General features: G+C 41.5%; 1 protein-coding gene across 6 annotated transcripts in view; it reads left to right on the forward strand.

Annotated features, from left to right (window-relative positions):
• DIP2C (disco interacting protein 2 homolog C) overlaps positions 1 to 23689 on the forward strand; it is a 489268-nt gene that overhangs the window by 337376 nt on the left and 128203 nt on the right. For 4 of the 6 annotated variants that reach the window (XM_074985037.1, XM_074985039.1, XM_074985042.1 and 1 more), the window contains 5 exons: positions 438 to 563; positions 1541 to 1750; positions 16955 to 17086; positions 18610 to 18729; positions 20088 to 20285. In XM_074985037.1, the coding sequence (XP_074841138.1) occupies positions 438 to 563; positions 1541 to 1750; positions 16955 to 17086; positions 18610 to 18729; positions 20088 to 20285 (786 nt within the window). The remainder of the gene's footprint in view (positions 1 to 437; positions 564 to 1540; positions 1751 to 16954; positions 17087 to 18609; positions 18730 to 20087; positions 20286 to 23689) is intronic. The other 2 variants (XM_074985038.1, XM_074985041.1) reach the window with 2 other exon arrangements.

The raw sequence follows: 23689 nt of genomic DNA on the forward strand, positions 1-23689 counted from the left end.
AAAGATTCTTCCATTCTCAAATTCAAAGTAGAGAGGCATGAAGAAACTCTGATAAAGATCAGTCAGGGACCTAGAACCCTCAAAGGGTATATTTACACAGCAAAGTTATTTTGAAATAACAGCCACTTGCTAAGGTTTTTTTCTCCTCTCTTCCCCCACCTTTGCCCATCTAGCTGATTCACCAAAGTTTTTTTCTTTTTCTTTGTTGATTCTTTTTCTCTCAGTTACCAGTTATTCCCCAAACCTGAAGAAGTGGGTCTGTTCCACGAAAGCTCATCACCTAATAAGTAACAGTGTTAGTCTTTAAGGTGCTACAGGACTTTTTTTTTTATAACCATGACGAGTTAAACTATTTCAGTTAGCCTAACTCAGTTGCATTGTGACTACACGTCAGTGGCATTCAGTTTGAAGTCTAACTTAAATCTCTTTTGTTCTAGATGTCCATACAGAAGCAGTTCAGGCAGCTCTTGCTAAACATAAAGAAAGGAAGATGGCAGTTCCAATGCCATCAAAACGACGTTCGTTGGTGGTGCAAACTTCAATGGATGCCTACACACCTCCAGGTGAGGAACTACACTGTATAATTTTACTGATGTGAAATGCATATCCTGTATGCCGTCAAAATAAATCCCATCTAAATAAATTATCCAATTACCAGATGCCACATATCAAAGACAGTAATTATAACATATCATTAAAGCCCGATGAACCATAGATGGTTTACACTATAGGGTAATCGAAGAGGCAACAAGGAGCCATCACCCACACATACAGTGCCCCCTTGTGGTGCCAAGTTTGCATGTATCTTTGTGTTCTTACAAGGGAAATACTTTATTGGTAGCATAGTGTGCTTCTTGTAACACTTTGAAGTGTCAGCCATTCCACCCACATCTCTCCTAAGTCTCTTGGCCCTATAACTCTCTGGTTGATGCTACTGCGCTATAATGGAATGGTCTCCTTATTTCTTTTCTAAAGTTTGTCAATCTGTTTACCTTCTTTTTTCTGTTCTTTCAACCACTGGCATGTGGAAAATATGAGAAGTCAAGTGCACTTCTGACCACCTGTTGAAGGAATGACATGACAGCTGTAACTACACCGTTCCCTACTATATGATCACCCGCTATGGTTCAGCTTCAGAAGTAGTAGTTTGCCATTGACATTGCTTTATGACCTTTGGAGAGTCATTAATTATTGTGTGTCTGAGTTTTCCTCTTTGCTCTTATTAAGTGCTTTGAGATCTTTGGACTGAGAACCACAATTTAAATAAATGTGTATTATCTTCATTGGTTTTGATCTGCAAAGAAACAGTAGAAGCAGAAATCTTGCTGCAGGAAAACTTTGTCAATGTCCTGTAACAATTGGTCCTGTTCCAGTACTTACAGTTGTGCAGAACTCCCTTTACTATAACTACCTGTTGCTTATGTGTATTGAACTGTAGTTCTCTTTTTTCTTTGTCATGTGAATGTGCCTGATTTCTGCAAAGAAGCAAAACCATCACACACTTACCTCACAAATAAAGACACTTGTTCTCAATTATCAGATACCTCTTCTGGTTCAGAAGATGAAGGCTCTGTACAGGGCGACTCCCAGGGAACTCCCACCTCCAGCCAGGGGAGTATAAACATGGAACACTGGATCAGTCAAGCAATCCATGGTTCTACCACATCTACCACTTCTTCCTCGTCGACGCAAAGTGGAGGCAGTGGTGCTGCTCATAGGCTAGCTGATGTTATGGCTCAAACACATATAGGTTGGTAAATCATCCTTTTTTAGCATCTTCTGTTTTTCTCTGTATATCTTTTCATTTTAACTTTCCTCTTTTTCATAGCGCTGAGCTGGTGTTACTGATGTGAATTTGACACATATCTGCCCTTACAGGCACTTCTGTGTTTTTTGGTTTCTTTTTTCTTTCCTCCCCTTCTCTCTAATTATAAAATATATTTAGGGAGACACGTTTTTAATCTCGATCCAAATTTCAGACTAATTTCTCAGTTAAATATCCACAGTAGCATGCAGGATCTAGTGCTTCATGGCTCCCAGGTGTGTTACACAGGTCATGCAAATGAACCCCTTTATTGTGCACTAAAACATGCCTCTAGAGAACTCCTAATGCTAGCGCCCGCTGCTTTCATGCAAGCGTTCCATACTTTTTCTGTAGTTGAACTCTGTTGTCAGTTTGCATGGCTTTGTGGAACTTTCTGTTAACACTATGACTAGGGTGTAGCTCAAGAATCCCTAGGCTCGGTGTGTGAGTGGGAAATATCTTGTGAAGGTAGAATCCTTGTAGAGAAGGGTTGGTAGTATTATGATCTATATTGTTAGTTGGGCCCCACTGCCATGTGGGCTATCGTGGGAAGGAGCAAGGCTAAGGGAATAAACCCTGACAGAAAATCCGGAGGGGAGTCCTGAGGCAGTTCTGTGCCAACTTCTGGCATTGACCCCGCAACTCCTGCAGCTGAGCTTGTACCAGACATAGAGGTTATCCTCTCCTTTGGACTATATCAGTAAAGCCGAGAGGGGGACACTGGCGTCTGGTCAGCCCAGGGTCCCAAATTAAAAATTACTCCAGCATCGCTGAACAGCGTTGCATCAACACGGGAGGCAACAGATACCGGTTATAAGCTCTTGCTCGATTGGCGTAGAGAACGAGCGCCAGGGGTTGCCTTTGACGGTGGGAGAGATCATCACATCTCACTGGACAGTCACCGCCCGCCTCAAGCTGGGCGGCCCCCAGCCAGTAGGGTACTGTCCCGCCACAGTTCACCTGCCTCACTGGGTGCGTGAGGCTTAAGGTTCCCAAACTTGACAAGTGACTGAAATTTGAGCACCAGGCAAACCAATAAGAATATCAACAAGAAAAGGAAACCGTCAAAGTTTTAAGCTTGCTTGCTGGAATGTGCGGACCATGCTGTCTGGTTTGACTGAAGATCTTCAGGACATCAGCGACACCCGAAAGACCACTGTCATCAATGAGGAACTGAAAAGGCTCCAAGTTGGCATTGCTGCTCTGCAAGAGACGCGACTCGCGGATTCGGGATCTCTAAAGGAAAAAGACTATACCTTTTTCTGGCAGGGTGAAGCCCAAGAAGAACCCAGGGAGCATGATGTTGGCTTTGCCATCAGAAACACCCTTCTACAAATGGTGGAATTAGTCGTGGGCGGATCAGAAAGACTCTTTCAGATCATACGTCAATCTTGCACCGGTCCCATCCACCTGATCAGCGCTTACCCTCCAACCCTATATGCCACACCAGAAGTAAAAGACAAGTTCTATGACGTGCTTAGTGCTGCCATAGCGCAAATACTTGCTTGTGAACAACTGTACATTTTGAGTGACTTCAATGCAAGAGTTGGAGCCGATCATGACTCACAACCTTCCTGCTTAGGCCACTTCGGTGTGGGAAAAATGAATGAAAATGGACAGCTTCTTCTCGAACTTTGCACGTACCACAATCTGTGCATCACAAACACATTTTTCCAAACAAAGCCACAGCACAGAGTGTCATGAAGACACCCATGCTTGAAACACTGGCATCAACTAGACGTGGTCATCACTAGACATGATAACCTCAAAAACGTCCTTCTGACATGCAGCTATCATAGTGCCGACTGCGATACAGATCACTCGCTAGTTTGCTCCAAAGTCAAGGTGAGACCCAAGAAGCTGTACCTCTCTAAACCAACTGGAAGGCCCTGCATTGATGCCAGAAAGACAGAAAACTCAGAGAGAGTCGAAAAGTTCAGTGTGACCCTTGAGGAGAATCTGCGCAGCAGCCCTGGCGGTGCTGATGTGACATCCAGATGGCAGCATCTGAGGGATACAATTTACAACACGGCCTTGTCGGTGTTTGGAAGAAGAGCTGTGTTAGTTGATTATTTGCTTCCTGTGTTTTCCCAAAGAGTTTTCAAGAGTTGCTTTCCTTTAAAGGGCTGAGGAAATAGGTAAAGGTTGAACCTCTCTAATCCAGAGATCTTTCACTGGTAACATCCATCATCCTGTATGATTTTAGTTAGCCAGACAGTCACATATTGTGGGTGAGGCCGAGTTTCCCATTGTCCCATAACATTTGTTTACAGCCATCCCTCTTGGGTCTTGGTCTTCTTCACTGTTATTTAGCTGTAATTTACCCCAGATGTCTTCTGAGAGCCCAGGATGCATTGAAAGTGTTGTTAATGTGCTAGACAATATTGACCTTCCATGGTCTGGCAAATTCTTTCATTCGGCCAGACTAGAGAAGTTCAACCTGTGATGAAGGGAGGGCAGAGGGATTGCCCATAGGTTAGAGCACTGGCCTGCTAAACCGAGACTTGTGAGTTCAGTCCTTGAGGGGGCCATTTAGGGATCTGGGGCTAACAAGTTTTAAAAAAGTCATCTGTCAGGGATGGTGATAGGTCCTACCATGAGTGCCGGGGACTGGCCTTGATGACCTCTTGAGGTCCCTTCTGGTTCTACAAGATAGGTGTATTTCTGTATAAATTTCTGCATTTTGACACTGGCCGTTTCTCTTTACATTAATGAAATTGCCATGTGGAAAACTGGAGTTGCTGCCCACTCTCATTTTCAGATGGTTGTTACTCATTCTGAATAGCTTGCAGGCATTTCAATTCCTAAATCAGCTTGCGGGGTGTTGACATGGAGTGTCTGGCTATAAAGATTCAGCCTTGGAAGATACTGGACTAAATGTGTTCTCAACTAAAAGAATTGTATGTTAATTGCTTTCCTAGCTTAAGCAGTAAATTAAAAGATCTTTGATATGCCCAGTTCTATGTGTTGGGACCCTAGACCTTATCCTATCCATCTCCTATTGTCCCTGTGGCTAGGTCTATACTACTGTGGAAGATCAACACACTCAGGGTTGATCTTCCATGGTTTTGTTTTCACGGTGGTTTCCAGGGTCAGAGTCAACCCTGGAATGCCTTGCGAGCAGTGAGGATTAAGCAAGGTTGAAGGGAGAAACACCATAGCAGTCAACAGCTGTTAAATTGAATTTAGCTACACAATTGGCATAGCTAAAACTGCACATCGGTAGCCGACTTCTATGCTTAGCGCAGACATACCTGGTGTCTTCTGGTAACACCTGTAGAATTGGTCATTATTGTCACTCCTTTCCCAAAAACTCTTGAAGTGTACAGCATTGCAGTTGGAAGAGGCAGTTGTACTGTGTTCCTCAGTTCCTGCTTAATTAATAGCTCAGAATCTTGTTTTAGAAATGCATACGTTTCTAAACAGATTAATCACTGTATTTGGTTCTCCTCTATCACTTCATCTTGAAATGCTAGAGGAAATTATAGCATGGAGAATTAAATTTATCCAAATGCTGAAAGGTTGCATTACTCACACATACCAAGTCTCAATGTGTCTTAAATATAGCTTTTTATAAAATAATGTGACATTTCAGCAGTTTAAAATCTGGCACAGTAAATCTTCTCTTTTTTCACTCTGAGTTTGCAGTAAATAGTCCAACATTTATAGAACTAAATCAAGAAGCCAATATTTTGTGGAAGGGGATTTTTTTTTTCTCTCTCTTTGTGTTTGACTTTTGGAGACATCTCCTGTGAAGGAAGTAGGCAGAAGTTGGAGGTGGAAGGACAAAGGAGCTTTGAGCCTGGTGGGCCAGTAGGGGGTAAACAGGGATTCCTTCATGTGGATTCTGCATCTGGGACTCACAAAACAACTTTTAGAAACCAGTTTTGTTTGCAAATTTCCAGACTGGCTGGGAGAGGGCAGTCTCCCTGAGATCATCAATGGCCCAGCTCTTGTTAGAAGGGAGGGCACAACCAGAGGGATCAGATTTCCACCTATAGTCTTCTCTGAATAACTTGATATCCTTCTTGTGCATTGAGCACTGTGTGAAGATCAGGTACCTCTAAATGTGTCATATGTTGGGCAACCAAAGTCACTATCTGGATATCTGGGTCTAACTTAATTTTCTTTAGATCATTTTGATATCCAGCATAAGTTAGCCTTCAGGTCAGTTAAAGAATGTGCAGATGTTTTAGATAGAACCTGTGAGCTAGGGTTACCATCAGTCACTGTTGCAGAAATATCTGCCAGAAGAACCAAATAGGTACTAACTAGGTTGTAAATTACTGCATGTTTGAATTGCAAATCAAATGACTCTTTTCTTTTCACTTGACAATTGAGAGGATGGGTCTTTCATTCAAATATATTCTAGGAGGTGATTGTCACAAATTATCTTCTTTCAGAAATGGATGGTAAGACATAGTAATGCATCAGTGAATAGTGAGTGTAACTGGACAATAGGGTATTCATCTTCAAAATGTGAGGCAGGATGGGGGAGATGACAAAATTCCACCTCACCAAGTCACGCAACTACTTTTAAACAAATTAATCTGTGTAACAAATAAATGTATATTCTTATGGCATTGTGCTGGCTGAGCACAGGAACCTGTGGTTCTTCCTAATGTAGACTAATCTGTCTTTGGAGATGTCATCTGAAAATATGTTAGGACAAGGTGTGTGTCATTCTGAAAAATCTAATTTTGATAGTTAAGATGTTAAAGAGCTAACTCTAAGACCAGGTAGCTGAAAAGTACAAAGAACCCTCAAAACAAAACTCCATTCTGGTCTCAGCAGGGACTTTGCTTCCTGAATACATCACAGAATCTCATTTTCCTAGTGTAAGTTGTCAGGGCTGCCTCCCCACTCTGACCTTCTGAATGCAAAAATTGGGGGCCTGCAAAGACCTTAAAAATACCTTGCCTGTAAAGGTTCTTCTTGAAAACTCCCAAGGTCACAGATTCTCTGACCCTGGAGGGTAATTGCAGCCACCACAAAGTGAAAAGGCGCCCCTTAAAACCAAGGAAGACACACTTGTAATCTCCCCATGGGGTAACCCCCAAGCTTCACTTTTTCCTTTGGAGATAGCTTGGAAACGAAGAGCTGTAATGTGATAGTTGACCCTTTGGTCTAGGCATGAAAAAAACCACAGATGCTCTTCTAAGATACAGGAATCGAATAACTGATTTTAAAAAGTAATTTATTCAGAAAACAAAAGATGGAAAAACAACAAGAAAGTAAATAAGCATACTTAGTTGCTAGATGTAATTAAAGTAACCAACAATTATCAGTATTAGAGCACAGAGAATTACTTCCCTGGGACTCAGCTTAGAAGTTACAGAGTGCAGGGGAAAAATCATCAACCAGCCTGAGAAGTCCCACACCAAATCCAAAATAAAAGTAACACAATCACGTGTAACTAAACATTTTTTTCTACTTACATATTTATGCTCTGATCATGATATAGCTATGATGTTTACTGGATTAATTCAGGCTTCTTAAGATGAATAATTTTTGTGTGTATTCTCATACCAAGACCTCTCAGACCCAATTGTTTTCAATTCAAAAGAATTTCTCTTTCTCCCATTGGCTTACCTGGCTGCCCACCACAGAACTCTCTCCCCCCCTCCACCTTCTGGTTTAACACTTTATAGGCATTCATTTATAACATACGTATTCTAATGCACATTCGAGGTTGGTAGGGGGACTGTGATAAATATTTAGCTGTAATATAAATGGAATGTGGAGTTCGGATCTGTGGATAATTTGCATCAGCTATTATATGGTTTTGATACTATTCTGTTCATTTAATTGGGGCTGCAAGAGTCTTGGGTCTTTTCTTTAAACTACAGATAGGATTTTTAGTTCAACATAGACGATGAATGAAGATTATGGTGGTTGATAGTTCATTTTTTAAAAGGGACAGGTTAATGTAGTGGAAATCACCTATTTTCTAAGGAACAAGCTGTGGAAATCATTCTTGCATTTATTTCAATTGATATTTATGGTCTTAAAGCCTTTCAAATATCTACCCTGTGGACAGAGTAGGAAAAATACTTTCTGGAACTTAGAAAGGTGATATACACTGGTTGGTCAATACTAGGCCCTTCATAAAGAACGGGAAGATAGTAAATGCTTCTCTGTACAACAATGAGTTTATTAATGCCTCTCATTAGTGACTTATAAATACTATGGCATATGGGTCCGCATTATAGAACCAAAAATGCACAGAAAAACCTCTGGCATTAGTTGTTAATCCTTCTAAAAAATATGACACTTGAGCTGGTAAAACCAAAGACTCTAGGATGGACAGATTCGGAGCAACAGTGAAGAAAGTTTTGTGAGTCAGGGGCCACTGACCCACAGAAAAATCAGCCACACAAGTGCGAGGAGCAAAACAACTGAACAATGCTCACTGATGTGGCCCCCAAGTGTGACACCTCATTTCCCCTGGCCTCCAGCCCCAGGAAGGTGGGAGGGGAGGGAGGACTGAGGGTCAGAGCTTTCCCAGGCCAGATGAACTCTTCTGGGATCCCACAGTTAGTAGATTTTGTGCCTCACAGACTCTAGGGTGGCACCAGAATGAGGTGTTCAGTGTGTGGGAGGGGGCTACTGTGGGGTGAGATGAGGGTGAGAGATCTGGGCAGGAGGTAGTGTACAGGAGGGGACTAGCAGTGGGAGTGCAGGGTCTGGGAGAGGAGGGAAGGTATGGGGCATCATGGAAGTGGATGGTCTGGGCCGGTGGTGGGATGCAGGAGCAGCCTGAGTGTGCAGGGTCTGGGAGGGAGGGAAGGTGCAGGAGCAGCTGAGGGTGGTAGAGGGGCGGCATGTATGGGTGGCAGGTTGAGTGCAGGGATGGGCTGGAGGTGGCAGAGGGGATCTGGGTGGGAGGATGGGTGCAGGGGAGGCTGGAGGTGGGAGGTTGGGTGCAGGAGCATCGGAGGGTGACGGGGGGGATCTGGGTGGGAGGTTGAGTACAGGAGTAAGCTGTGGCAACAAGATCTGTGTGTGAGTTGGGAATGGGGACTGCACACCTGCACAGTTCACCGGGGCATATGTGGCTCTGCACCCCATGCTCTAGGCACCATCCCCCACTACTTTTGTTGGTCACAGTTCTGGTTATTGGGAACAGCAGAGGAAAAGCCTCCGGGTCAGCCCTTCCCTGCACTGCCAATATGCTTCCTCTCCCAGCCAGGCAGAGCCTGTGTGCTGGATCTGTCCCTGGCTTGTCTTGATCCAGCCTGCGATGCTTGGGGTTGGGCCTCCACCTGCAGTGGGGAGCCAGGCCTTGCACTCTCCTTTCTGCTCTCCTTTCCCAGTCGTGTGCAGAGGGTCCAAAGGATACGAAGTCATCCTTGCAAGCATCTCCAAATTTTCCTAGCACTGTGCCTCTCTTTCAAGATCAGTGGTTCCCAAACTTTTCTGCATCATGCCGCCCTTTTGATTTGTAAGAAGATGCCCCCCACCTCTTTTTTACCACAGTCCAGCCACCTCAGGCACCTGTGAGCCAGGTGCCTGAGCCCTTCCCCTGCCCCAAAGCCAGGCACCGCCAGCTGCTCATCTAACCCCATCCTCCTCCTCCTCCCTGCCAACCCACACTCACTCACATTTGCAGGAGACAGCTAGCTCCACATGGGCCTTTGCCGGCTGCCTACTTTTTATAGTGGCTGTGCCAGGTCACCCACGTGAAATGACAGGGGCTGAGAGCCAGAAGCAAGAGCTGGCTTTTTGTTTGGATGGAGGGAATGACTGAGCGGGGATGTGGGGAGGGGAACTGGGTTTCCCCCGAATTCCTTCACGCCCCCCAATTTGGGAAACCATGTTCTAAACCCTTTGCAAACTTCAGAGTTCAGCACACTCTTTGGGATCCTGTAACCTGTCATTCAATTGACATATCCACACTATCTGAGTCTTTTCTTACTATTCAGTAATCCCATAAATGACACCCCAGCATGATTTAAAACATCAATATTTGTCACCTTGTCTTGACATCTTATACGAAGAATTTTAGATAAGTATCTGTTATGAAAACTGTTTAGTCTTTTGCTTTGTTTGACATAGGTCATCTGTGTGTAAGCCACACGTAAGACTATATAAAACACATCTCTCTTAAATATGGATTTTCATTTTAGCTGACAAATGTATTGTTCTATGCTCACTCTTGCAAAAGATCAAAGTTCCTGGCTACTTTGCTGATTCTGCTGTTGAGCTCAGCATTAAAATCTACATTCTTGGTAAGGGTAGAGCCAAGGTAGCAAAAGATCCAGGTAACATCCAGGCAAATACTATCTATGACAATATCTGGAACTGGTTCAGAAGAGCCTTGTTACAGGATAACAGTCTTTTTCAAGCTGACTGCTCACCCAAAGATCTTGCATGAATCAGAAGCTTGGTAGAAGGTGTTGTATGGCATCAGCACAGTGAGCTCACCAGGGTTGCATTATCTGCAAACAGGTCCCTTATGACCTCCCCAGAGGTCCCGGGAAACATCTACGCACATCAACTCGTATTTTTAAAAATAAATTCCTTAGCTTTGTTATTCCTGTGATGTGCAGCTGATCTTCTACAAAACCAGAATGACGCATGACGGAAAAGTTGCCCTGAAAAAGCAAAATAAGCATGTCTTCCAATTTATAGCCTGGGACACATCTTTCTAAATTGAGGAGTGGTGCTTCATGGCTCAGTGCTTGTCTAGCCTGTGTGACAAGGCTAGAGGGCTACAGAAGAATGATGCTAGTGGTTGAGTGGAATCCACTGGGCTCAGGAACCCAAGCAATCACAGGGGACAACTGAAAAGAAAATAAGGACAGGTGTGGAGATCATAGGGTCAAAACAAGGGAGCTGGAAGGAGACGCCAAACAGAGTGTCATGGACAATGCCTACTGCTCCCCAAAGGCATTGAGGGAGCAAAGAGGATGCCACCCAGAGGAACTCTGCCCAGCTGTGTGAATGGATAGAGCCGCCCCTACAGAAGAGTAATAGAAGGGAAATGTATTAGCCATAGATTAAATGGATCTGTGTTCCCAGAGTAAACTAGCATGGGCTAATCCAGAACCAGCAGCAACCTGCTAGAATCAATCAGAGCAATCAGGACAATTAGAACACCGGTAACCAATTAGGAAGCTTGCAAACTCCAGGGAGCCAAGCTAATCAGAATGCCTGGACCCAGAGAAGAACCTCTCCTTCCCTTGTGCTGGCCAATGGTGAGAGTAGCTCATCAAACAGACAGCTGGTTTCTAAACTGAGGGCTCATGTGAGCCTCTGAGGCAAAAAATCCACCAAAAAGCATGGGCCCCACCAAGTTGGAGGTGGAGCTTCGTCACAGCCGTGAGCCAGAGTGTGATTGTAAAATGCCATGTAGGTGTGCCGTTAGATTAGGGGTCAGCAACCAAAATAGGAAGAAGAGCCTTTTTTTTTAATTTAGTAAAAAACTCAATAATTCAAGAGCCACAATGCACATGAAGCCAAGACAGTCCTTAATAAATATTGTCAAACTGTGCTTTTTGTAATCTCTATTTTGAGAACAGAGTGTACACAATGATTTGTAATACGATATATGTTTACTTCTGGATGCTAATCATTTATCAAAAATAATTAGGAAGGTTTTTTAACTTTGCAGTTATAGCATCAGGAGCCCCAGAGAAGTCCTTAAAGAGCCACATGTGACTCCAGAATTTCAGGTTGCAAGTTGAAGTCAGACAATGTATGCACCATATTAACCCAATTACTTACCTGGTTTGAAGTGTGACAAATGAAGCATGCAGATTGTCTCCAAATTCTACTCCCTGTTTATCTATTCAGAGTGCTTAGATTCTCTCCATTCTTATGGATTATAGCATTCTGTTCCTTAAAATGCAACAGACACAGAGGGGTGGCTGTGTTAGCCTGTAGCTTCACAGATAAGAAGAAGTCCTGTAGCACCTTAAAGACTAACAATTTTATTTATGAGGTAATGAGCTTTTGTGGGTAAGACCCACTTAAAGCTGAGTACCTCATAAATACATTTGTTAGTCTTTAAGGTGTTACAGGACTGCTTGTTGTTTAAAATGCAATATTTAAATACTTAAAAAAATACTAGTGTGAACAGGACTTTTCCCTTTCTGTCCACAAACAATTGTGGTTTAACAAGCAGAATTAGTGTAATAAATGAGTTAGGGCAACAATATAATAAAAGATAGAACAACATAGGAAGTCCCATAATATTTTATTATACAGTAAATACGCTGTACATGTTTTTCATATGTCAGGGATTGTACTTCATAAGTTTCAGCTGTGCTTAAAGCAGTTGCCTGTTATGTAGCTCTTTAAAACAGCAATTGTGCTGTACATGTGGACTGACTTTAAAAGATGTGTGCTGGTAGATATTTTGAGAAAGGGTAACTGAAAACAGACTCTAATGAAGGTGAATTGATCACGTGGCCAAGAAATCTCTCTCTCTAATCCTCTAAGGCAGTGCTTCCTAAACTTTTTCATCTTGTGGCACACTTTTAAGATCCCAAACAGAGCCAAATTCTTTTTTATTAAATGGAATGTTAGCCACAGAGGCTGCTCTCCTTCTGAGGCCAATTCTGGGACTGGGTCAGTATGACACAATCCAGCCTTAAATTAATTTTTACTATGTTGCCATTTCTCTTTCACTTAGGAAAGTGATGTAGTGTACACCACTCCAATGGTAGAGTATGTCTATGGTCTTAACTGGAAGCAGCTGTTCAGTCTTTGATCATACAATGCCAAATGATTGAAAGAGACCCCTCCCTCCAACAAGAAAAAGAGAGGATATGATACAAATATGCGTGTTTGGATGAAACTCTTTGAGGTTTCTCTGTTCTTAGTGCTGTAATCAATAAATGTGTCAGGATCAAACAGTGTTTCATTTCATCTAACTTTAAAAACTGAGCCAATATTACACAGTATATTGTTAGTATAACCGAGATAGTTTTTATTCTGATAAGACTATGTGTTGACTAATATGGCCACTTCCTGCCTTCCTTAAAGGGAATTTAGCAGAAGTTTTGTCTATAGACTCTCCAGGCCTGACTCTCAGAAGTGCTGAGTACAGGTGCCCACAAAAATCAGGCTTTGTAATTCTAGTCAGTAACAAGCACAATTAGAGAAAGAAGCTTTGTAAGTCATCACTTAGACTGAGGAGGGGTTTGGAAAGCTAGACCACCATGTCCTTCTTGCATCTGAGATGGCTAGCAGTTCGTAGCCAGCCTATATTGCAGAGGAGGAGTCTGGGATGCGGACATACTCCTCTGGGTAAACCAATCAGCCGCAGCCCTCTTTTATCATGGAGGTTATAGAAGTATGAAGTTTTAAGCCAAAAGGAAAAAGTATATCATCTAGTCTGAGCCTCCTCTATATCACAGGTTATCAACATCGGCACGCTAAACCCAGCAGTGGAAATGACACTTACAGGATACTGGACTATTATATGGCACAGGGAGAGATATGAATGAACCAAGGTGGTCCAATGCAATGGCAGGGAAATTATTAATGTTCATGTCTGTTCTGCTGACTATTTAATTTTACAAAGCACAATCCATGTCCAGGCACATGGATTAGAACAGCTCTGCACCCTGCCTCGACTGGAGTATTGTGTCCTATTCTGGGTGCCACATTTCAGGAAAAATGTGGACCATTTGGAAAAAGTCCAGGGAAGAGCAATAAGAATGATTAAAGTCTAGAAAATATGATCTGTGAGGGAAGATTGAAAGAACTGAGATTGTTTAGTCTGGAAAAGAAAAGATGTAGAGGGGACATGATAACAGCTTTCAAATACATGAGAGGAGGAAAAAACAAATTATCCTTTTTAGCCTCTGAAGATAGGACAAGATACAATGAGCTTAAATTGCAACAAGGGAGGTTTAGGTTGGACATTAGGAAAAAATTCCTAATGATCAGGGTGGTTAAGCACTGGAATAAATTGCCTCTGGAGATTGTGGATCCTCCATCATTTGGGATACTTAAGAGCAGGTTAGACAAACACCTGTTGGGGTGGTATAGCCGTTACTTAGTCCTGCTACTGAATGCAGGAGATTGGATCTGATGACCTCTTGAGGTTCCTTCCAGTTTTGTGACTCTGTGGTTCTAAATGTGATATGAGATTGCCCTTGGCTTGTTGCCTTGTTACTTTCAAGTGCCAGGACTGGCTGCTCACAAAGGAATGAAAGATTGTAGAAGCAGCTGAACGAAACATAATTATTTTCTTAATCATAATATCCTTCCCATTTATATAGCAACATTCCTTCCTAGGTTTTAAAAAAAAAAAAAGGAAAAAGAAAACAGATGATACATCTACTACACTTTTGATTTGTTTAGTTAGAAAATCAATCAGGACTAGGAAGAGCTGCCCTTTAACAAGTAAGGCCAAAAATTGCACCAAAACTATAAGTAATGGATGAGAATCCTGAAGTGAAGTTATAATGAGACAGCTGTGTAAATGCTGTTGTGCTGTTCAAGCTGCTATGCATTCCGGTGGTCGGATGCAGAACACATTAAACTGCCTGTTTCAGTCAGGTTTCAGGGAAGGACAGAATCACAATCATGTTAGTAACCGGACACATGGAGGATGCAAAACAATTCTCTCAGAGGTGAAATAGATTAGCAAATCATCCCATCATGTCTTGAAAGAGATTCAGCCATGATCATCCTTAAGGTGCCTCTTGGTATTTATGGCATGTCTGCGGTTATGGTTGTCTAAATCATTTATTGGTTATGAATAATGCCAGGTTCAAAAATATCCACAATAGAGGTACATTACACCATAAATTAGCTATTTGCATCAGTAGCACATGCCTTCCCACAATTTGAAATGCACAGATATTAAAATGTGTGCACCTTCTTGACCTTCCTGGACACAGAAGTACTTTCATTGCATTTCGAGAGGTGGGAATTGTTCCTTCACAGAGATTAATCTGGATGCTGGTTACCATTGGCAGCACACAGTGCTCCATTCCTGTGCTAACCCACTGCCCAGAGAGAAGTGGGAGGCAGACCGGCTGAAGTCTCTAGGTAAGATAAAATTAAAAAAACAAGGGTGATGTTATGGTGGGGGGAGTGGGGGAGGGTTCCTACTATATATTATAGAGTTAAAAGAGACTTAAAAACAGTAATCCAAAACACAGGACTTGGTGGGAATGGGAAGCATGAACTACCCAAACATTTTCTGGGAAAATGCAGACACAGATTATCCAACAAATTCTTGGAATGCATTGGACACCAATTTATGTTACCTTCAATGGAGAAAGTGACTAGGAGTGTGGGCATTCAGGATTTGATTTGGACCAATGGGGACTCTAACAGAGATTCTGAAGGTGGAAAGTGGCTTAGGTGAAAGTGATTATGAAATTAAAAGGGTTCATGTTAAGAGAGAAAATAGCAGAATCAAGACAGTGCACTTCAAGAAGGCAGACTTCAGTAACCTCAGAGAATTGGAAGGTAAGGACCCAGGAGAAGCCATTGTTTGGGCAAAAAAAGAGTTCAGGGGAGTAGGAAATGTGTTAAAAATATTACTAAGAGCACAAGAGTAAATTGTATCAATGCATAGAAAAGGCAGGAAGTATAGTACGAGGCTACCCTGGTTTAAACAATCTTGTCAGAAAAGGAAATCAATCAGTGAAATACATTGTCTCCTGGTAAAGCAACATCCTTACTGAAAATATTTAAGGAAACACCACAAATACTAGATTTATATAGATCTATTCAAAAATTTGTGGCTACCAAATAGCCTTGTTTTTGCAAGCTGTTAAGAAAATTCCTAAGAAGTATTAAATTCTCTATAGTGTGCTTAAAAATGTGTATAGATTAAGGGCATACAAGGTAGTCATCAGACAAGATGAATTAAAGGATTCTTCAGAGAATATCCTATTTTATACTAAATGATGTGTAAAAAAAAAACAAAACCCATAATGTACTACACAAATAATGGATTTGCTTTTAGCATATATTGTCACAAGTGTTAATTACTGCTAGTGTTTAGGATCCAAACAGCAGAAACAGAAAAGAATCCAAGCAGTTCAATCTGGCCCTCCAAAGGGAAATCATCTGATAAGCAAAGATAAGTGTATGAGACAAATTTTATGTAAATATTATTGAATACTTATGTAAACATAAATCTTCAATAATATTGGAGTCTGATGAGATCCTATGAATATACTTGTCTCTTTAAAGGTCCTGATCTTAACCTCATTAAATGTAATATATTACTCTTGACTTCAGTGTCAGCAGTCCCAAGGGCCCTGACTTATTTGTCTGGAAGGCTCTGGGTAGTTGTCATGAAACAGGAAACTTGTTGGACATTAATTGTATTTGTCTCCACAAAGCTTGCTACTGCTAAGAAAATTGGAAAAGTCCACGACACAAGTGAAAAGGTCAGAGTCAGACCTTATTTTCAGATGTTTTAAACTGTGGATACATGCTTAGTTACCAAGCTGAAAAAGAGGAAGATTAGTGGTATGGAATAGTTTAGTGATATCATGAGTCACATCATAAAATCATGTTTGTCTTCTTGGAAGGCAAGTCTGTGTTATGTAAAAGCTGAAATAGCTCTGTTTAAAAATAGTCAAGTAATAAGCAAGAAAAGCATCCATGAAGACTGTAAAGAAACATGAACATTATGTTTTATTTCCTTCTTCTAGATCCACTTTCCAACAGTATCAAGTCTTCAGAAATATTGGTATAACAGTAACTGTGTTAACTGAATCTTGAATTTTCAATAACTCATATCAAGTTGATTTGCATTGGCAATTGCAACTGCTGGAACTTAACATGTAGTTTTTTTTTCTATTTTGAAATCTTGATACCATAATCCATCAGAAGTGTATGTGTTTGGATCTATTCCTAATTAGATTTGGCCACAGGAAATTAAACTAATTTAAAATTAATGGTGCAGGGTGGGGAGGGGAGAAGAGCAAAAAAACCTTTGTAATCTGTATTATGTTATTGTTATGCCTTGTTGTCAGTGAAAATTTCATATATTAAAACCATATTGGCTATAATTATGCTTTATGACTTGTGGGTAGATGAATTTTAAGAACTTTTCAGGTCTTAAGAAGAACATTAGTGGAATTGCTCCTCATCCTCCCCATTCCCTTCTTTCCCCACTTCAAATCTAAAGGAACATTGTTAAACCTTCTAACTTATTTTTCACAGAAAATCATTCTGCCCCTCCAGATGTTACTACTTACACCTCAGAACATGCAATACAAGTAGAAAGACCACAAGGATCGACAGCAAGGGTGGCACCAAAATATGGCAATGCTGAACTTATGGAAACTGGGGATGGTATGTCACAAAGCAATTGTTTTCTTTAACATAGTAACTCACCACTTTTTTGTGGTTTTCTGGACACATCTGCTTTTTGTTTCTTTTGGCCACGTTTCACTGAAGAGCACGTGCAAAGCAAAGTTACAGTATGTTGATCCTAAAATAAACCATCATATGTGAAGCCAATACGCAGCATGAATACAGATTTCTTTATTAGTGGAGCAGATTCTCTCTTTAAAAAACAAAACCGAAAACTAGTATTTGACAAAGTTCAATACAATAAAACAGTGAATCTCTCTAGATCACACTTCATAATGATTTGTAACTAAACCTAAACATTAGGTATTGTATGAAGCTCTTCTGGGTTCAAGTGCCAGATTATATGATATACCAATAGGGCTAAATCTTAAGGTGACTTTTGTGCAAAGTGTTGTTTTCTGAGGGTTTGGTTTTTTTTTTTTGAAAAACAGTTATTTGTAAAACCTTCCTTATTTATTTCTCATCTTTTCTAAAATGGATGAAACAAAATTGCAATCAAGATGGACTTTTGTGGCTAAGTATCTTATGTAAACTTGACTTTAACTATAGAAGCAGCATCTGCTGTAGTGTGGTAAAAGGTTTCTAACTTTGGAGAAAAGATAGGAAAGGTGATACGTCTGTTGTGCTATTAGGGGCTTTAATTCAGGAGCAGATATCATGTATATTGTATGGGTGATGTGCTCTATCAAGCATAAGGAAGGAGGAAACTACATTATAGGTTTACGTAAGACGTGCCGAAGCGCCCAAATCAGAACCCTGTTTGGGTAGGTGCTGTGTAAACACACGTGATAACTTCTGGAGGTTGCTATTAAAATGTCCTTACTTCCTAGCCAGTGAAACTCACTGTCGGGCTATTTCAGGATTACACTGTCAGTTACAATGAAGAAGCATGAGAATGTGAAGAAATACCAAGTGAAGAAGGGTGGGGCTCAGGACAGAAATCTGCTACTGTGTAAGAGGCAGCCCAAAGTGAATGTCAGGATTAAAACCTGTTACCATCTGCCCTCCTGACTGAATCTGTAGTCTCAGTTGCAGTCTGATGAAAGCTCTCTAGTCTTGCAACTTTGGTGTGATCTAAGAGAGGAGCCTGTGCTTGGATGTCTGTCTCCTCACTAGCCATCACCAAAGCCACCTAAAAGACTTCTTTAAGCCTTTTGAAATATATTATTGCCAGGGAACATTTCTTTGGTGAGCTCCACTTCCCCAAAACCCATGTGTTGTCTACCCTGTAACTTTAACTAACTCGCTTTCTGAAACTGCTCTCTTGTTTGATTTGGGTTTCTTTGTCTTCTAAATCAAACTTCACTTTTCATTTTGAAACCATGATATCAATGTCTTAATGTTGAATACATTCTGCTGAGTCACAGTATAGCATGAACCTGTAGTTGTGGTGGCATTGTAATTCTAGCCTTTTTCTTACACCTTACACCTCCCCACAACTGACATCTGGTGGCGTGCAGTTTAGCAGTCTACTGATATCTCCATTGATCCCTGTTCTGCAGGAGTACCAGTGAGCAGCAGAGTGTCAGCAAAGATTCAACAGCTGGTCAATACCCTAAAACGACCCAAACGACCACCATTACGAGAGTTCTTTGTAGATGACTTTGAGGAATTGTTAGAAGGTAAAATGACTGTTTTTCAAAAGGTTGTGGAATCTAATTAACACCTAATAAAATGTTTCCTTTTTTGTCATGAGTTAATACTTTTAACAGGCATGTCCTAGGCCGGTTGTCTGCTACTAAGGGCAGGTCTACACCAAAGGACAGGTCAATTTAAATTATGCAATTTGAGTTATATTAGTAGAATAACTCAAATCAACATAGCTTAGATGTGTTTACTGTGGTGTCCACACTGGGGACAAGTCAACAGAAAAGACTCCCCTGCCAACTCACCTTATTAATCTTGTTCCACTGGAGTACTAAAATCGTCAGGAGAATGATTGGTGGTCGATTTAGTGGGTCTTTACTAGACTTGCCAAATCAATCATCAGTGGATCAATTGCTGCAGCGTCAATCCACCCCACAGAGGAAACAAACTGGGAAAGAGCAGTAGTTCAGCGAGCTTGGATGGAATGAATAAAATCCAAGTTCCACTCTGTTTTCCCAACTTGTAGTTCTGATTGTAATGAACTTCTACTTAGAGTAAAATCTCTTTGAGCAGGAAAAAGAGTGAAGGAAAAAACACTATTCAGAAAGTACTTACTGTGTGCTACATCTTTTTCTGTCTCAAATCTGAGTCAGTCTGAAATACCTAGTGTATGAAGGAGGTGAAATAGGAGTGCAGAGGGGTTGCACGTTACATATCTATTAATAAAATAATTGAAAATGATATCTTTAAATGTATCTGAGACAATAATAAAGTGAAAAATAACCAAGCAGTTGTTTTTTCAAAAACAAGCTTGCTGACCACGATGTGTTGCCATAGTGTGGCGAGTCAAATTATCCTAATATAAGCATATAGCAAAGCAGTATAATGCTAGATAACTTAAATGAGCATACTATTGATGAGTTATTACATTATCATTTATCAGTAGTCCCATCTTACTACTACATTTTTTTAAATCAAGGGAAAATTTTTCGATCTCCTCTTAAAGGAAGAAGTTACTTTGATGTGACTTTTGAATAGGTCTAGGATTTGTCCTTTCTTAAAGAGCAAATTATGCATGCTGCTTACACTTACAGTACAGATATCAGAAAAATTATATAAGCATTTTGGATCATGCTTTCCATAGATCTATTTATTAATTGCATCATCTCAGTTGCAATAAAGTTATGAGTTAACAGGCTGTACTTCTCCATGTCGTATTCATTTGACGTAGTACTTATTTAAGAAGGTGTTCAAGGTATTCGCCACGTTTACTAACATTTCATTTTCAAACTATTTTACAGAGTTAACTTACTCTCTTGATTACAGGGGCATAAGCAAGGGATAGAATTTATATAGTAATGGTGGGTTTTGTTTTGTTGATATTTATAATAAGTTCAACAACCAGATCCAAACCAACCAAAGCCAGAGGGAGCTCAGATGCTGGCTATGCGTGGAGAACAGTTGGGTGTGGTTACAAATTGGCCACCTTCTCTGGAAGCAGCATTGCAGCGGTGGGGGACCATTTCGCCAAAAGCTCCTTGCCTAACCACTATGGACACTAATGGAAAACCACTGTACATCCTCACTTATGGTAAGCACTCTTTTTTTACAGCTTTTTTGTGCTGCAGTGTTAAGAGAGAGAAGATTCTTACAATAATTATGCTGCATATTTGACTGTGGCAAAACATTTCTACTAGTCGAGCTCTTATTTATGTAAAAAAAATTGCTTGGTTTAGAAATGGGAGCATGAATTTGTGGCAAAAATGCATAATCTGATATACTAGTAGGGGGATGGAGGCAGACAGAATTTATGCCCGCAATGTCTCCAGTATTATAAAATAAAATAACTTTTTAAATGGCCATACATATTAAGATAGAGTTTGTTCAAGGCATGAATTGAGAGTAGGGGTGAGCAAAGACTGGGGTAAGGTCTCCTGGGGGGACTGTGAAATTTTGCAAGCGGGGCACAGCATGATTGGCTTCTGGGTTTCAGGCTCATCCATCTCATTAAAAATGTTGAAATATGTTACTGTTTTTGTGTATTTGTAGTCACATTTATATACCGATTAATAAGGTGTTTACATTCTACAAACTTATTTTCTTACACATTTGTGAAACAGCATTAATCCCTTGTCAGGATTGAGCCCATAAAATGGAGCAGGGAGGAGAAAGATCATCTTGTTTCTCCCTCTAAAAAGCAATACAACACTAAAGCTTCAGAATCTCTCCTGCCCTGTACAGTGAATCCTGCTCTGCACACTTGAGCATTTGATCCCGTCTAGTTGGAGTTTCCACTATTTCCCTTGAGAAGCTTTTACACAATCTCATTATCTCCTTACGTTGTAACTGATAATCAGTCTCAATTTTATTTCTGCCTGGTGGCTACAAGTATTCTATTCTATCCCTTTGGAACACCCTAAATAAGTGAGTTAACTTGAAGGTAGTTACCCTTCAAATACTGGCAGGCTTTAGATTTTTTTCACTTGCTACACTTCTTCCTTCTTGTCTTTGTTTTCATTAGGCCACGCTACGCATGTAAATTAATCTTTCTTCAAGGATCAGTCCTTTCAGCCCCATAAATGTAAGGTTTAGGAGCATGGAGGATCTGTGACTCCTTCCTAATCATCAGTTGATTCCCAGCATCCTATTCAGTGGCAGTAATTGCCTACCACCTTCAAAAAGATCATGAGATTTTCATTTCTGAAGTGGTACTCTTTGAGGAATTCTGCCCCACTATGCACGCACAGAATTCATGTCCCTTGCAGATTTCTTTGTTTCCCCTCAGAAAAATTACTTCCGATAGGGAAGCAAATGGAAGCTGCAAGAGTGGTCATGTGCCCCTTACCAGCAGTGCATGTTTAAGGCACCTGCAGTCACTGGAGGAGGGAGGAAGTTGGAACTGGGGATGTACCTTCACACCTGGGCTGGAGGAGAACAGGACTTCCTCTTCCAATGCAAAGAGCAGGCAAGACCACAGCTGCTTCAGATATACCCCCAGAAGCTCGACCCTGCACTTCTCTGCCCATCCAGCTTCCTGCTCCCCTGTCCACGCAAACCCTCTGCATGTAGACCCCCCCATTGAGCCCCACAATAACCTACCCCTGCATCCAGCCCCTGTCCTGCACCCAGACCATTCCCCACTGAACCCCCAGCACTCAAACTTCCACTGCCCTATGCTCCCCTGCACCTGGACCACCAAAAAATGAGCCCCCCACATGCGCATGAACCTCACCACACTGATTCGCAAACAGTTGCACCTGAATCCTCATTCCACCACACCCTGCTGCCTAGCACCCACATCACCCTGCTGAGCTCCATACACTCAGATTCTCCCTATGGAGCCCCAGCTCCCTTCACCTGGATCCTCCCCCCCCACCTGGGGAATTTCATTTTCCCTACAGATGGACACGCGCCCCACCCCCACCCCAACAAGCCCCGTGCCTCCAGATCCTTTCCTGCACCCAGATGCCCGATGAGCTGTCCACAACCAGATTGCTCCATGCAGAACCCCCTTCCCTCACAACTGGGTTCTACCTCTCTAAGCCTTTGCACACTTCATACCTCCCAGGCTGAGCCGGCTGGGCCACACCCGGGCTACAGCTACATTAGAAGCATCTGTTGACAGACATTTCTTTTGGAACAGATTTTCCAACTAAATGTCTGTTGACAGAGTGCGAGCCACTCTGTCGACGGAGGAGCCGGACTGCCTGGCTGCTCTCTTGACAAAACAGCCAACCTGAAGCACAGCAGACAGGGCTGCCCTCTGTCCTGGAAGCCCTGTCTGTCGACAGATGGCCACTGAGAGCCTCCATACAGCTTTTTGGCGCACTTCCTCATCTGGGAGAGGCAGAAGGGTGTTGGTGGAAGTGCCAAGTTTTGTCGACAAAACACATTTTGTGTGTGGCCGTTCCACCAGATTTGTTGACAAAACTCCGGTTTTGTCGAAAAAACTCGCTAGTGTAGCTGCAACCCTGGTGGGGAAGGGCAGCCCTCCCCGCCCCCCCGGTGTGTTTCTGTGTGAGGCGCCACCCTTGTGCTGTGTCTCAAGTGGGGTGATGGAGGCACAGAGAGTTTAGGGTGACACACACACTCCCTGTCCCTGTGCAATCAGTGACTAGTGCTCAGTCCCCACTGCCATGGTGGAGCCTCCACACTTATTTAGTGACAAATACAATTTGCAAAATTTCATATATTGTGCGCAGAAGGTTTTTATACAGAATTTTTGATTTTTGGATCCAGAATTCCCTCAGAAGTATTAATTTGAGGGGAACTGCTGTTACAATGGCAAAGATAACTACTGTCATGGTGCAATTAAAAAGGACTTAAGCAAGGAGCTCTGTAGACAATATTTCACCTATGCCATATAGTAAACGATTGTCTCTTTAGTCTAAAAAGTGATGCTTCTTTCATATGTAGCTGAAATTACTTTTACCTTCCATCTCAAACCACTTATTACATGGTGACCTCTCATCTCATATGTAACCTGCTACATATCTTAGATCTTCTCTCACCGTTACTTTTCAAGTTTCTCTCTTTCATTTAATGTTCAGCATTATTGTCCCCTAGAAACAAAATATAGTAGCTTGGTTTTTTTCCATAACGATCTCAGGTATCCAGGTCATATATGTAATGTAATTTGCATCACTTTTCAGCTTTTAATCTTCTTCACACCTTGCAACTTACTAGAATATGGTTAATGTACTGCTTGCCCATTTGTCATACTTTAAAAATGTCATCTCTATTTATTAAATGGAATTTCTTTATTTTAAAAAGTACCTTAAGGGTTTGAGATCTTAGAAGAAGATCCTCCGTGTCAGCTTCTTATTAAACAGTACCCACAGAGGCATAAGTAAAATTCTAGAATTAGCATAAGTAGAAGATACCTGGAAAGAAAGAGAATGGTAAGATTTGTAGGGTTCTAGGTGAGTTTGGGTTTTGATGGAAAATTTTTATATGTGTTTGGGCACAATTAAGACAATTTCCTGCTCGTGCAAT

Source organism: Carettochelys insculpta, chromosome 2 (assembly GCF_033958435.1).
Source record: "Carettochelys insculpta isolate YL-2023 chromosome 2, ASM3395843v1, whole genome shotgun sequence".
NCBI classification, from domain to species: Eukaryota; Metazoa; Chordata; order Testudines; family Carettochelyidae; genus Carettochelys; species Carettochelys insculpta.